At 56.1% G+C, this 14,874-nt stretch overlaps 2 protein-coding genes across 5 annotated transcripts; one reads left to right on the top strand and one right to left on the bottom strand.

The window, feature by feature from the left end:
* The first annotated feature begins 95 nt into the window (after positions 1 to 95).
* On the top strand, positions 96 to 9,622 carry WDR6 (WD repeat domain 6). Its single transcript, XM_007168769.3, has 7 exons — positions 96 to 331; positions 5,307 to 7,788; positions 7,894 to 7,977; positions 8,075 to 8,191; positions 8,290 to 8,408; positions 8,505 to 9,100; positions 9,231 to 9,622. Exons 1-6 carry the CDS (start codon positions 232 to 234, stop codon positions 8,963 to 8,965), a joined length of 3,363 nt encoding a protein of 1,120 aa, XP_007168831.1. The 5' UTR covers positions 96 to 231; the 3' UTR covers positions 8,966 to 9,100; positions 9,231 to 9,622.
* DALRD3 (DALR anticodon binding domain containing 3) lies at positions 9,163 to 14,482 on the bottom strand. Of its 4 annotated transcripts, none has more exons than XM_057554791.1 (12): positions 14,103 to 14,482; positions 13,734 to 13,806; positions 11,901 to 12,196; positions 11,520 to 11,776; positions 11,053 to 11,132; positions 10,842 to 10,970; positions 10,455 to 10,525; positions 10,315 to 10,358; positions 10,107 to 10,189; positions 9,834 to 10,016; positions 9,644 to 9,775; positions 9,163 to 9,547 (listed from the first exon to the last, which is right to left on the bottom strand). In XM_057554791.1, the coding sequence occupies exons 1-12, from the start codon at positions 14,198 to 14,200 to the stop codon at positions 9,287 to 9,289; spliced, it is 1,707 nt and encodes a 568-aa protein (XP_057410774.1). In that variant the 5' UTR covers positions 14,201 to 14,482; the 3' UTR covers positions 9,163 to 9,286. The 4 variants fall into 4 exon arrangements, with proteins under 4 accessions (XP_057410774.1, XP_028018993.2, XP_007168838.2 ...); XM_028163192.2 differs by lacking the exon at positions 14,103 to 14,482 and having other exon boundaries at positions 9,163 to 9,395; positions 9,479 to 9,547; positions 9,644 to 9,757; positions 10,297 to 10,358; XM_007168776.2 differs by lacking the exons at positions 13,734 to 13,806; positions 14,103 to 14,482 and adding an exon at positions 12,278 to 13,033 and having other exon boundaries at positions 9,163 to 9,395; positions 9,479 to 9,547; positions 9,644 to 9,757; positions 10,297 to 10,358.
* Positions 14,483 to 14,874: the final 392 nt, after the last annotated feature.

Here is a 14,874-nt window from a genome sequence, read left to right as displayed (position 1 = left end):
GGGTATGCTGCGACGTCACGTGAGGGGGCGGGCGATTCGGCCCCGCCAATCCCAGCCTGACGGCGTGGGGCGGAGGGCGGTCGTCATTGGGTCTCGGCGGCAGGCGCTCCTGCTTCTGCTACCTGTTGCTACGGGCGCTGTAGAGCTGCAGCGAGGCGCGCGGGAAGGCTCGTCTCGCGAGAACTCGGCTCCCTTCATGACCGTGGCAGCTGCAGCGGTTCTGGGACTGACATGGACGCTCACGAGGGCTACGTTTGGCCGAGGGCAACCTCGGAGCTCATTCTCCTCCCGGTCACGGGTCTGGAGTGCGTGGGGGAGCGGCTTTTGGCGGGTGAGTTTTGGTTTGAGGCGCGCGCTAGCGGAGAAGAAACTGAACGCTCGCCTGGGGAGCGGCCTTAAGAACAAAGGGATGCCGCGAGGAGGAGGACGGGCGGCGGGCGGGAGCCCGGAGATGGCGGGGCTGAAGCGCGGCCTGAGGAGCCCAGGAAACAAAGAACTGAGGTGGCTCCCGAGGCCTTTCATAAACTGCAGGTGACGCGGAGAGGGCGGGTGGGATGGCAAAAAGGAGCAGGGAAACGCGGTCGGCGAGGGCGGTGGAAGGGAATGAGAGACGCCTGTGGCCGCTTGGATGAGTTGGGCGGGGCCTTGGCCTCTCCTGAGGGGGCTCGGCGAGTAGGTCGGCGATGGGTCCCCCCCGTGGGCGGGTCCAGAGCCCGGGGCGTGGCCTTTCGGGCGTGGGCAAGGCCCAGAAGGGGGTGTGGCCTCTCCGGTGTGAGGGTGCGGCGGGTGAGGCTCTTACCTAGAAGGTGGGGATGAAGAGCCTCTGGCCAGGATGGGGTTGCGGGAAGCCAAGGACGAGACCTTTCTGAGTAGGCCAGTGCTCGGGGAGGCGGAGGGCGAGGTCTCTCCTGAGATGGTTGGGTTCCAGGAAGTCCGATGTCGATGCCCCTCCGAGGAAGGTCGGCTCGGGTAGCAGAGGCCAGGGATCTGAGGCGGCAGAGACCTGGGGAGCGGTGAGGCTCGACTGGAAGCCACTAGTGACCGATGATGGTGCTGCGGAGTTTGATAAGGGTCCCAAGGCAGAGCACTGGCTGTCAAGCCTTGAGTGAGCTGCTAGCAATCCTAACGGGGATGGATGTATGGGGGTGGGGGATGGGGCGAGGGATGGCCCAATTTTGGTGTGGTGTGGTGTGGGGGCTCTGGGAGCCCAAGGTTCCTACACTGAGCTAAACTCCTAAGGCTCCTGGAGGAGAGGATAGCTAAGCAGAAAACTGAAGAACCGCAAAAGTAAACTAGAAGAGAAGGTTCCTGGCAGAGGGTGAGCAAGCCAAAGGCCTTAAGACTGAGTTTGTCACTTTGTGTGAAAGAGGGAATTCTTATGAGGCTTCAGTAGGAGGGGAGGGTGGTCTAGGAGAAGAGGCTGGAGAAATGAGCAGAGGCCAGACCATTTAAGGCCTAGATTTGACTTTATCCTTAAGGGCATAAGGTCCCAGTGGCGAAGCCCCATTGAAAGGTATTAAGCGTGGGAATGGTTTGGGAAGTTCAGATCAGAAAGCTTTTAAAGTGAATTCACCTATTCCTGTGACTTCCAAAGTGACTTTTATATTGACAGTTCTCAGATCCCACCCATGTATACTGATGATCTAAATGTGTATCTACAATCTGAATTCCCAGCCCTTGTTGTCAAGTGCACAGGTGTCTACAAATTGAAATACTCCTGCTCAGCAGAGGGAACACCAGCCACTCAGGTGCCCAAGCCCAAGAATCTACCTTGTTCCCTAGGCCAGTCTGGTTGATTTTCACTTCATACATGTGGCATCTGTCTATTTTTTCTACCTTTATTGCCATCAAATTTGAGGCCATGCACCTATGCCTCCCTGACCCGCTCAGTAATGTTCTCTCTAGCCCATCCTTGAGCCCTTTGTTTCCTGTTCTAGCCACACTACCCAAAGCTCTTGCTCACCTCAGGGCCATCAGATTTGCTGTTTCCTCTGCTAGGAAAGGTTCACCCCCTCTCACTCCTGCCTGCTCTTCCTTTGGCTTACTGCTGCTGATCCCTGATTCCTCAGCCTAAATGTTTTGTCCTCCAGTTGGCCTCCCCAGACACTCACCCAGTCTGGTTAGATCAGACCAGGGTTTCTTAGTCTCAGCACTATTGATATATTGGAACAGATCATTCTTTGTGTGAGGGGCTGTCTAAATTGTAGGATGTATAGCAGCATCATTTAGCCTCCACTCCTAGATGCAAGTAGCACACACAACTCCCGGTTGTGGCAACCAAAAATGTCTTCAGACATTACCAAATGTTTCTGGGGGGGAAATTTCCCCTCTGTTGAGAACTAGTGGAGTAGACTTTCCCATTTTATATCCTTTTTTTTTCCCCCTCATTTTATATTTTTAAATCAACCTATATAGTTCTTTCTTGGAACTTACCAAAATTATAACTATGTAGTTTACTTGTGTGATATTGTTTGTTTTTAATATTTATTTATTTGGCTGTTCCGGGTCTTCATTGCTGCATGTGGGATCTTCAGTTGCGGCATGCAGGATCTTTTAGTTGCGGCATGAGAACTCTTAGTTGCAGCATGCAAACTCTTAGTTGCTGCACGTGGGATCTAGTTCCCTGACCAGGGATGGAACCCGGGACCCCGGATTGGGAGCGTGGAGTCTTAGCCACTGGACCACCAGGGAAGTCCCTACTTATCTTTTAATTTTTATTTTATGTTAAAGTATAGTTGATTAACAATGTTGTGTTAGTTTCAGGTGTACAGCAGAGTGATTCAGTTATACATATACATGTATGTATTCTTTTTCAAATTCTTTTTCCATTTAGGTTATTACAGAGTACTGAGCAGAGTTACCTGTGCTATACAGTAGGTCCTTGTTGGTTATTTTATTACTTTTTAGAATATTTATTTATATATTTTTTGGTTATCTGTTTTATTTTTATTTGTTTGGTTTTTTAAAAATATTTATTTATTTGGTTGCGTTGGGTCTTAGTTGCAGCTCCAGGACTCCTTAGTTGTGGCTTGCCAGCTCCTTAGTTGTGGCATGTGAACTCTTAGTTGCGGCATGCATGTGGGATCCAGTTCCCTGACCAGGGATCAAACCCGGGTCCCCTGCTTTGGGAGTGTGCAATCTTATCCACTGCGCCACCAGGGAAGTCCCCTGGTTATCTATTTTATTTATTTATTTAAAGTATTTTATTTATTTATTTATTGGCTGCGTTGGGTCTTTGTTGCTGCGCGCGGGCTTTCTCTAGTTGCGGTGAGTGGGGGCTACTCTTTGTTGTGGTGCGAGGGCTTCTCATTGCGGTGGCTTCTCTTGTTGCGTAGCAAGGGCTCTAGGTGTGCGGGCTTCAGTAGTTGTAGCACATGGGCTCAGTAGTTGTGGCTCGCGGGCTCTAGAGCGCAGGCTCAGTAGTTGTGGCGCACAGGATTAGTTGCTCCGTGGCACGTGGGATCTTCCTGGACCAGGGCTCAAACCTGTGTCCCCTGCATTGGCAGGCAGACTCTTAACCACTGCGCCACCAGGGAAGCCCCTGGTTATCTATTTTAAATATGTGTGTGTACATTGTCAATCCCAGATTCCCAATCTATCCCTCCCCCCACTCTTTCCCCCACCCTGTAACTGTAGTTTTGTTTTGTTTTGTTTTTTTAAATTTTATTGGAGTATAGTTGATTTACAATGTTGTGTTAGTTTCAGGTGTACAGCAAAGTGATTAGGTTATATGTATACATATATTCATTCTTTCTCAGATTCTTTACCGATATAGGTGATTACAGAATATTGAGTAGAGTTCCCTGTGCTATACAGTAGGTCCTTGTTGGTTATCTGTTTTTTATATAGTAATGTGTGTATGTTAATCCCAAACTCCTAATTTATCCCTCCCTGCCACGTTTCCCCTTTGGTAACCATAAGTTTGTTTTTGAAATCTGTGAGTCTGTTTCTGTTTTGTAAATACGTTCATTTGTATCTTTTTTTTTTTTCTGGCTGTGCCTCGCAGCTTGTGGGATCTTAGTTCCCCCACCAGGGATCAAACCCGGGCCCTCGGCAGTGAGAGCGTGGAGTCATAACCACTGGACCAACAGGGAATTACCTGTTGTAGACTTTCTGATGATGGCCATTCTGACCGGCGTGAGGTGATACCTCATTGTAGTTTTGATTTGCATTTCTCTGATAATTAGTGACGTTAAGCATCTTTTCATGTATTTTTTGGCCATCTGTTGCGTGATATTGTTTAATGTCTTCCTAATCCACAGGAGCAGGGTCTTATTCATTACTCCAGCATATAGTTCATTGTCTGGTTTATAATCGATGTTCTGCAGTTTTTTGTTTTTGTTTTTTTTTGTTTTTTGACCGCACTACAGGGCTTTCGGGATCTTAGTTCCCCAACCAGGGTTCGAACCCGAGCCCCAGCAGTGAAAGCCTAGTCCTAACCACTGGACCGCCAGGGAATTCCCAAATAAGTGTTTATTGAATGTCAAAAGATTGAGATCACAGGCTGGGAATAGCATGAGGGATTGCTGTTGTCATCTCAGGTTAAGAGGTGATGTCCTGGATCAAAGTCACTGTGGGGGATTGGATTTACAAATTCTTTAGAAAATGAAATCTGCAGAACTTGGAGACAAGATGTGGGAAGTTAAAAGGAATGGGCTTCCCAGTTTGGGGCTGGGGTTGGGCAAAAGATGGTATGGTCATTGGGGTGAGGACATGGAGCAAACTTGAGGATGAGCTAGTAGAGTAGGACGTGCCTGCAGGGCAGCCAGGGGGCAGCTGAGGGTCACAGCAGCATCTGCTGCCAAAGTGTGGGCTGCCTTTCCCCATTGATATTGAACATACTCACATCTTCTGAGATACAGAGAAGAAGCTCCTGGAAGTCAGGAGGGGTTCTGCTGTGGACCCAAGGTGGAAAGATTGACTTACTGGGTCTGCCTCTCCCCTGGGGGAGGTGGGAGTGGGAAGAATGCATGTAGCGGTAAATGAGGCCAAGGATTTGGGGACTAAAGCTGAGAGGGTTCCTGTCTGAAGCATGAGAAGTTAGGTGGGGTGAGGAGGAGACTGAGTTTGAGGAATTCATGGTTGAACTGAATGTGATGGGTGACTGATGAGGGGATCAGAAAGTCAGCACTGAAGGTACAGCTGAAGGTGAGACCAAGGATTTTCCAAGGTTCAAGCCTGCAGGACTGAGTGACCTAATATATTCATAAGCTACTTACTGAGAATTTTCCCTGCTCCCTGTCTCTTCTTCATGGCTCATCAGAGTTAGGTGAGGGGTTCTGATGTGGCTCTTTGCCTCTGTCCAGGTGAGGGGCCAGATGTCCTGGTGTACACCTTGGATTTTGGTGGACATCTGCGGATGATGAAACGAGTGCAGAACCTGCTTGGCCACTATCTTATCCATGGGTTCCGAGTGCGACCAGAACCCAACGGAGACCTTGACTCGGAGGCCATGGTGGCGGTGTTTGGGAGCAAGGGACTCCGAATTGTGAAAATTGGCTGGGGACAGGGCCGCTTCCGGGAGCTCTGGCGCTCTGGCCTGTGGAACATGTCTGACTGGATCTGGGATGCCCGTTGGCTTGAGGGGAACATGGCCTTGGCCCTGGGCCACAACTCAGTGGTGCTGTATGACCCTGTGGTAGGGTGCATCCTGCAGGACGTGCCCTGCACGGACAGGTGCACCCTCTCCTCAGCCTGTCTGATTGGAGATACCTGGAAGGAGCTGACCATAGTGGCGGGTGCCGTTTCCAACCAGCTCCTGGTCTGGTACCCAGCAGCTGCTTTAATAGACAATAAGCCAGTAGCCCCCGACCGACGGGTTAGTGGGCACGTGGGTGTCATCTTCAGCATGTCGTACCTGGAAAGCAAGGGCTTGTTGGCCACAGCTTCAGAAGACCGAAGTGTTCGCATCTGGAAGGTGGGTGACCTGCGGGTGCCTGGGGGTCGGGTGCAGAATATTGGGCACTGCTTCGGGCACAGTGCCCGTGTATGGCAGGTTAAGCTCCTAGAAAATTACCTTATCAGTGCAGGAGAAGACTGCGTCTGCTTGGTATGGAGCCACGAAGGCGAAATCCTCCAGGCCTTTCGGGGCCACCAGGGCCGTGGGATCCGGGCCATAGCTGCTCATGAGAGACAGGCCTGGGTGATCACTGGGGGCGATGACTCAGGCATCCGGCTATGGCACCTGTTGGGGCGTGGGTACCCGGGTTCGGGGGTCTCCGCCCTCTGCTTCAAGTCCCGTAGCAGGCCAGGTGCCCTCAAGGCTGTGACGCTGGCTGGCTCATGGCGAGTACTGGCAGTGACTGATACAGGGGCCCTGTACCTTTATGACCTCGAGGTCAAGTGCTGGGAGCAGCTGCTGGAGGACAAGTGCTTCCAGTCCTACTGCCTCCTGGAGGCAGCCCCTGGTCCTGAGGGCTTCGGACTGTGTGCCATGGCCAATGGGGAAGGTCATGTCAAGGTTGTCCCCATCAACACTCCAACTGCAGCTGTGGATCTGACCCTGTTCCATGGGAAGGTGCACAGCCTGAGCTGGGCCTTGCGTGGCTACGAGGAGCTTCTGTTGCTAGCATCGGGCCCTGGTGGTGTGGTGGCTTGCCTAGAGATCTCTGCTGCGCCCTCTGGCAAGGCCATCTTCGTCAAGGAACGTTGCCGGTACCTCCTACCTCCAAGCAAGCAGAGGTGGCACACATGCAGTGCCTTCCTACCCCCGGGTGACTTCCTGGTGTGCGGGGACCGCCGGGGCTCCGTGTTGCTGTTCCCCTCCCGACCAGATCTGCTCAAGGATCTTGGGGTCGGAGGCAAAGTTGGGGCTGGTACTGGAGCACTTGGAACGGGCAGTGGCAGTGGTGGGAGTGAGAACGCCTTGGCTGAGTGGGGCCCTGTGTCCACCCTCCCTTCTCTGCATGGGAAACAGGGTGTGACCTCGGTCACCTGCCATGGTGGCTACGTGTACACTACAGGGCGTGATGGTGCCTACTACCAGCTCTTGGTGCGAGGTGGCCAACTCCAACCAGTCCTAAGGCAAAAATCCTGTCGAGGTATGAACTGGGTGGCTGGGCTCCGAATGGTGGCTGATGGGAGCATGGTCATCCTTGGTTTCCACGCCAACGAGTTTGTGGTGTGGAGCCCCCGGTCGCATGAGAAGCTGCACATTATCAACTGTGGTGGAGGGCATCGCTCTTGGGCCTTCTCTGATACTGAGGCAGCTATGGCCTTTGCCTACCTCAAGGATGGGGATGTCATGCTGTACCGGGCTCTTGGTGGCTGCACGCGGCCACATGTGATTCTCCGGGAGAGCCTGCATGGCCGTGAGATCACTTGTGTAAAGCGTGTGGGCACCATCACCCTGGGGCCTGAATTTGGGGTGCCCAGCTTAATGCAGCCTGACCACCTGGAGCCCACCAGTGAGGGCCCTGGCCTGATCGACATTGTGATAACGTGCAGCGAGGACACCACCGTCTGTATCCTGGCACTCCCCACAGCCACAGGCTCAGCCCATGCGCTTACAGCTGTCTGTAACCACATCTCCTCGGTGCGTGCAGTGGCTGTGTGGGGCACTGGCACCCCAGGTGGCCCTCAGGATCCTCGGCCAGGCCTGACTGCCCATGTGGTGTCTGCGGGGGGCAGGGCTGAGATGCACTGCTTCACAATCATGGTCACCCCAGACCCCAGCACCCCAAGCCGCCTTGCCTGCCACGTCATGCACCTTTCGTCTCACCAGCTGGATGAGTACTGGGACCGGCAGCGCAATCGGCACCGGATGATCAAGGTGGACCCAGAGACCAGGTGAGGTGCACTGTCAGACAGGAGCACGGGGTGGGGGGGCATGCAGGGCAAGCCCTGTGCCACTGCTCCCAGGCTCTGCCTGATGGCTGTGTACTGTCCTTGCAGGTACATGTCCCTAGCTGTGTGTGAGCTCGACCGGCCTGGCCTTGGCCCCCTTGTGGCTGCAGCCTGTAGCGATGGGGCAGTGAGGTGAGCATATAGGACCCAGGGGGCCTGGAGACAAAAGAAAAGAATGTAAGGATGTTTAGAATGGGTTCTGAGTTGGGCCATTCTCTGCACCCCCCAGGCTCTTTCTCTTGCAGGACTCTGGGCAGCAGCTACAGCTCCTGGCTGAAACCTTCCACCACAAGCGCTGTGTCCTCAAGGTCCACTCCTTCACACACGAGGCAACAAATCAGCGGCGGTGAGAGGGGCTGCATGGTGGTCCTGCATGGGTTTGGTGGGGGCTCCTATTGCTTTCCATCCCCCTCACTCACCCAGCTGCCTTTTCCTGGCTACCAGGAGGCTGTTCCTGTGCAGTGCAGCCACGGATGGCAGCCTGGCCTTCTGGGATCTCACCACTGTGCTGGACCATGGCTCCCCTGCCCTGGAGCCTCCAGCGGACCCTGGGCTTCCCTACCGTGAGTAGCTAAAGTGCCACTATGGCTGTCCCCCCACCTCCCAGTGCACCTAGCCAAGTGTTGAGCTGGGTTGTGACAACCATCTTCTTCCTCCAGGGCTGGGCAGCCCCTGCCTGACCCTCCAGGCTCACAGCTGTGGTGTCAACAGCCTGCACACCTTGCCCACACGTGAGGGCCATCTTGTGGCCAGTGGCAGTGAGGATGGCTCCCTCCATGTCTTTGTGCTTACTGTGGAGGTGCCAGAGCTGGAAGAGGCTGTGGGGGGCGCTGAGCTGGTGCCTCAGCTGCAAGTGCTGGAAGAATACTCTCTCCCCTGTGCACATGCTGCCCATGTGACAGGCCTCAAGATCTTAAGCCCAAGCCTCATGGTCTCAGCCTCCATCGACCAACGGCTTACCTTCTGGCGTCTGGGGCATGGTGAGCCCACCTTTATGAACAGTACAGTGTACCACGTAGCAGATGTGGCCGACATGGACTGCTGGCCTGTGAGCCCTGAGTTTGGCCACCGCTGTGCTCTTGGGGGCCAGGGCCTTGAGGTTTACAACTGGTATGACTGAGATGTCCCGCGGTGGCCGGCATGCTGGGCATGGGGCCTGCTCACAGACAGAGTGACTGTCTGTGTCCATGCCCAGTGTGCCTTGAGGGGAGGAAGAGGCAGCCGCGGGTTCCTGACTCAAGAGCAGGAGCTGGAGGTGAGTTGAAAGCCACCTGGGCAGACCAAGAATATGCCCCACTCCCCACAATGGGACAAAACTTTGTCACAGAAGCAATTTATTTTGGTTCTGGGTCTCTAACAAAATCTGTGGGTTTTTTCCCTTTCAGTTGATGACTTTGCGGACATTCCCAGATATTGGGGCCTCTGTGGCCTTAGATGTGACTCAGTGGAGGGAGACCCAGCATGGCCAGCCCGGTGTGGAGCACTTCACGCACAGCCCGCAGAAGCTGCAGACGGGCAAACATTTGACCAAACAAGTGTGGTCGAGGCTCCTGGAGGAGAGAAAGGGGCCTGCTGGTCTCATCCTTTGCTTCCCCTGCACCCCCCCACATATGCCCTTTTGCTGTGCACTTACCCCTAGGATGTGTACCCGGTTATAGTATGAGCTGAAATCCATGCTGAGCTGTACCAGGAACTTGCACACCTAGAGACAAGAGACTGAGTCACTGGCCTGTCTCTCTTTGTGCCCCAGAATAAAGAGTAGTGTGTGTGCAGTCCATCCCAGTCTCCTCTGCCTTACCATCTCTGTGCGTGCAGTGATGTGGAGCCCTGGGGCTGTGCGGGGCAGGGCTGCTGTGTGGCCCAGCAGGTCTGGGAAGGGGAGGACGCTGTTGAAGAGCAGCAACCACTCACCCTGTGGGGGAGAAGGGTGCTGGGAGGGAAAGGCCTGTGCTTCCCACACGTGACAGCTACCCAAGAGGGGCACTCACCTCATCATGTAGCAGGGAGAAATCCAGACTGCTCACAGGTGGGAAAGTGGGGTACAGACCTTGTTCCATGCTGCACTTGTAACTCTCAAAGAGTGTGGCAAGACGTGCACAATTATACATGACAAAGGTGCCACTTTTGGTGCCCTTTGTGGAAATGCTGCTGTCGGCCAGGGCCAAGAGAAGCTGAGGAATGAGGGCACAGCTGCAGAGGGAGGACAGCCACTGCACACCCTGTTCCCCCCAGCCCTGGCCCAGCAGGGCGCCCAGGCTCACCTGACTTTGTGGGGCTGTGCTGAGCATCTCAAACTTAATGGTTGCCACAGAGAGAACCCTGAAGATTTCCATCCAGGCTGGGTCTGAAGGAGTACGGATCAGTTATGTCTCTACAGGCAGGGAACAAGGGGGGCAGGGGTGCAAATGACCTTCCCCTACCCAAAGCACAGCCAGGGTCTCCCAGGCGCACCTTGTGCCAGGTCCCTACCGTGCTTCAGTGCTGAGGCCTTGCACACCTGGGCATGCCGGAGCCTGCATTTTGAAAAGAGTGAGAGGAGGACCAGTGGGCAGAGTCCCCCACCGCAACTACCCTGGCTTGGTGGTGGCCTTCCTTCCAGCCTCACTCACTCGTAGTACTCGGGGGCAGTCAGGGTGCCAGGTGCACCAGCTACTTTCACTGGGCCACAGACCAGGTGCTTCTGTCAGGAAGATAGCAGGGGCTCAGCCAGCTGGCGATACCCTCCAGGAACCTAAATTTGGTTCCTGGACTCCCCCCCCACCCCAGCTTTTTACCTTAGCACCTCCATCCCCTCAGGGTAGCCTCCTCAACCTATTCTTCAATATTCTCTGGGCTATGATGCCTCCAGAGACCTCTCCCAGCACCTGCTGCACGTGCCCATTTACCAAGCCTAACATCTCCCCAAGGTCAAGTATCACCTTCTGGACCCATCAACTAACAAGTGGGTTTCAAGGGCCCTCTGAGTTTGGTGTAGGGAGCCACCATCACTAACCTACCTGTCTGAGAGGAGCCTGGTCATCCAACTTCCACCAAAGCAGGTCCAACTTCTGTTGCTGGAACTCCTCCTCACAGCTCACCACGTGTACGACCATGCAGCTATCTGTGCCAGCATCTGGGGCCGCGGCCTATAAGGTAGGACAGTCACTGCTAGGGACACGAGACACCTGGTTTGCCAGAGGCCTGCAAGGTGGGGTGTCAGTCACTAACCAGGCCTAGGGAGCTGTCCTCAGCCCAATCCTGCACAGCCTGCTGCAGCTCCGCCAACACAACGAGCAGATCCTCCGTCACTGCGAAGAGAACACACAGGGCTGAGACCGGCGGGGATTGCAGGGCCCAACTACTTTCTTTATTTTTTATTTTTAAACATAGATTTAATAATTTATTTTTGGCTGTGTTGGGTCTTCATTTCTGTGTGAGGGCTTTCTCTAGTTGTGGCAAGCGGGGGCCACTCTTCATCGCGATGCGCGGGCCTCTCTTGTTGCGGAGCACAGGCTCCAAACACACAGGCTCAGTAGTTGTGGCTCACGGACCTAGTTGCTCCACGGCATGTGGGATCTTCCCAGACCAGGGCTCGAACCCGTGTCCCCTGCATTAGCAGGCAGAGTCTCAACCACTGCGACACCAGAGAAGCCCCCCCCGACTACTTTCTGGCCCTGCTAGGCTCCGGGTCCTACCCAGACAGCTGTCCAGGTTGGGGTCATAGCCAGTTGTGCGTCCCCGTTCGTCCACCAGCTCCTTCAGGCACACTCGGCCCAGGGCGCCAGGGGGCAGGGCTTCCGCGTTACGAGCAGGGGTGAGCTCTGCAAGCGCGCGGCTCCTCAGGGCTTCGGTCGCGGCTCTCTCTGAGGCCGCGGGCCAGTCCACCCGCAGCTGCTGCAGGAAGGTCGGCATGTGCGGGTCCCGCACGGCGGGCACTAGGCGCACACTCACCCTGCGAAGCGAGGCGGCCGCCTCAGCCCGAGCACCGGGCTCAGCTATCCCCCACTTTCCACCCGCAGCGGCTCTCGGGCCCCCATCGCGCGCTTTCTCCTTTGTGGGCCCGCGCCCCAGCTCACCTGTGAGCGTGCAAAGCTCGCGCCAGGTGGTCGGCCACGAGCACGGCACGCAGCTGGCTCAGGCGGAGGGCGCAGGGGCTGCCGCGCAGCGCCGGGCAGTGCAGGACGACGCGCGGGCCCGGGGCGGCGGGGACGGTGGGCGCGGCATAGGCGGCCACGGCGCCGAGGACGCGCTCGAAGACGGCGGACCGCCGCAGCTGGAGAGCCAGCCCCGCGGGGGTTGGCGCGCAGCTCAGTACCGGGGCCACGCCAGGACCCTGCAGGCCGACGATGGCGTGAACCACGCGCTCGGGCACCTGCGGAAAGACAAGCTGGTGAGCGGGTCGCGGCGCTCCCAGCTACCTCGGGCCGCACGTCCCCGCCCTGCTCGCGCCCACCTGGTCGTCCCCGAAGCGCGCCTGCAGCGCGCGCCGCGGTGCCAAGAAGTCTCGGACACGCAGGTGGCGGGCGCGTGTCTCCTTGAACCACACTGGGCCGCCCGGCCCCAGGGCCGCGTTGAGAGCTCCCAGCGTCTCCTCTACCCCAAGGCGCATGGCGAACGGAAGGAGTAGGCAGAACCGGAAGCAAGGAACCGGAAGCAAAATTTCGAGGTCGAACTTCCAGGAGGGCCAATTGGTTGGGGCAGGGATCTGGCTGCGGCCCGTGAGTGGACAGGTGCGCTCGACCTACGACTCCAGTGCTACCTCCGCGTGGCCCACCAGCTTGGCTCGGCTACGGGTCCGAAATCTCTGGGTACGCTACGGGCCTAGGATTCTCTCGCCGTCGCCCGCAGTAGCAAGCAGGGAAAAAACCTAAGTCTTACATTTATGTATTTGTGATAACGTTTCATTTCCTCCATTTACACATGATCAAAACGGCAAAAGTCCCAAGTGGAGTCTCACTGAAATAGGGCGGCTAACATTAAAGCCACCTTCATGACCTACTGAAAAAAGTCACATTTTTAAGAGAATTTGTGTTCTCCAGTTTCGGGTTATTTGCAAGCATTCCCTCCTTTGACATATGGGTTGTCTTTATTCCTAATAAATGCCCACTGATAGAATTGCCGGTTTTCTCCTCTTGAATCTTGAGTAATTAGAACCATCATGATGGTTTCCAGAAGCTCTTAATGCTTCTCCTTGAACCTGGTGTACTTTAACAAGGATCCTCCCACTTCCTGGTTTAGGCAACCAGCCATTGTGGGTCAAATAAACAATGTGACCATGAGAAGACCCAGCTTAAGAACAGTTCACTGAGCACCCCACTCCTCTACCAGTGAGAATGCTCTTTCCTCTGTCCCACCAGGGCTCCTGAATGTCTTCACTTTACTGTAACTTAGATAACCCTTTCCTCTTTTCTTTAATGGGGATTGAACCTAACGCAGTAGAGCGCTGTGCAGCAGATCACTGGCAAACCCCTGATCTCCGCCCTGGAGCAGTGAGAATAACCAGAGCTCAGAAAGGAGAGAAGCCTCGGCGCAGGAAAAGCTTGGCAAGGCCCCTTTCTGGGCTAGGGCTGCAAGGCCCTGCTGGGAAGCGCCGAAAGAGCACTGGGCGGACACGACATTCCCGATGGCTTCTTGGGTGCCCACTCAACGGGAGTGATCGTGTCATTCCAAAGCGCTTTCCATGCGTCACGCGCACGACCCGGGGACTGCTGCTAACAGGGTTGGGGGCCCGGAGGCGGAGCTGGGGACTTCAGCTACTCTGGGTGCATGAAGACGGTTGGGGGTGGTTTTACCCCAGGAAGTGAAAGGCTATCTTTAGCGAGCTGCGGGCTGGGGCTGCCCTGTGGGACTCACCGCCATTTGCAGCCCTATCCGGAGGCCCTGGGTCCTCCCTCCCTTGCCAATGGTACCTCGGGCTCCAGAGATGGCCACCGCCTCGGCTCTCCGACGTCTACGCCTGTCACTTCTAGCCTGAGGGCGCACCTGAGAGGGGACGGAAACCAGAGCGACCCAATAAAGTATGTCTGGGGATCAGGGGCTAGCCCATTCCATCTGGGTCAGGACGCTGCTCAGGCAGGAGAGCAGGGAACGAAATCCAAGTGCAGCTGGAATGCTCTGGAGACAACAGCTGCTTTTGGGATTCCGTTGCCCGCTGTCCAGCCGGGGAGGGGGGCGGTTTGAGGGGGTTATCCCTCGCCCTAGGGCCAGATCAAAACCCCCCACTCCCAGTCGCCGGACTCAGGAGCTGAAACCAGGTCTAGTGGGAACGAGCCGCTCACCTAGGCCCCCAAACAATATGGGTGGGGGGGGCCTTCCCCGGGACCAGGTCCCGATCCGGATTAGATCCGCGGGGTAGGATTAGTCCTGTTGGTCTCATGCAGTCAGGGCCACTGCAGTGACGGTGGCGGGACGGGCTTCGGGATCAACCAAGAGGGAAGCGCGCCCGTGGGATCGGAGGGGAAGTAAACCCTCCTCGGGGACACCTCGGCACCCGGGACCCTTTGTCCGGTGACGCTGCCAGTGCCCGGAGCGCTAGGGGCCCAATGGGCCCGCACGGCAGCGACGGGACTCCCGGAAATCCATTGCGACCGTCCTCGGTTGTGTCAAGCCTCCCGCCAGCCCGGCCCCGAGGGTGGCAGACGCGGCAACGTGCCCCTGAGGCCAACACACGGTGGGCGCGCGGAGATGCCAGAACCTGCGCGGGCGCCAGCGATTCTCACGCCAGTAGGCCTTCTGATTCGGCTCAAGACGGGGCGCAAGGAATTCTCGGGACGCAAGCGAAGTGAGCGAGGACAGGGCGATGCTCCAGCCGCTGTCTAGTTCAACGTCGGGTCCGGTTTAGGCCCGGTCGACCGCCGAGCACCTAGAAGTGCCCTACCAAGGCGTCCCCTTCCGCTTGCTCTGGCCGCAGATTTGGAGCCATTTTAAGGCGAAACCAACCAGCCACGCCCCCTCGCGCTCTGGAGAGGCCAATCCATGCTCAACCACGCCCCGTGCGACTCGCGGCCGCGGCGCCAACGGTCGCGCTTGTGACGGTTAGGGAGGGGCGGG

This window comes from Balaenoptera acutorostrata, chromosome 10 (genome assembly GCF_949987535.1).
Source record: "Balaenoptera acutorostrata chromosome 10, mBalAcu1.1, whole genome shotgun sequence".
Lineage (NCBI taxonomy): Eukaryota > Metazoa > Chordata > Mammalia > Artiodactyla > Balaenopteridae > Balaenoptera > Balaenoptera acutorostrata.
Note: the sequence above shows the minus strand (reverse complement) of the source record. Positions and strands in the feature narration are given on the sequence as shown.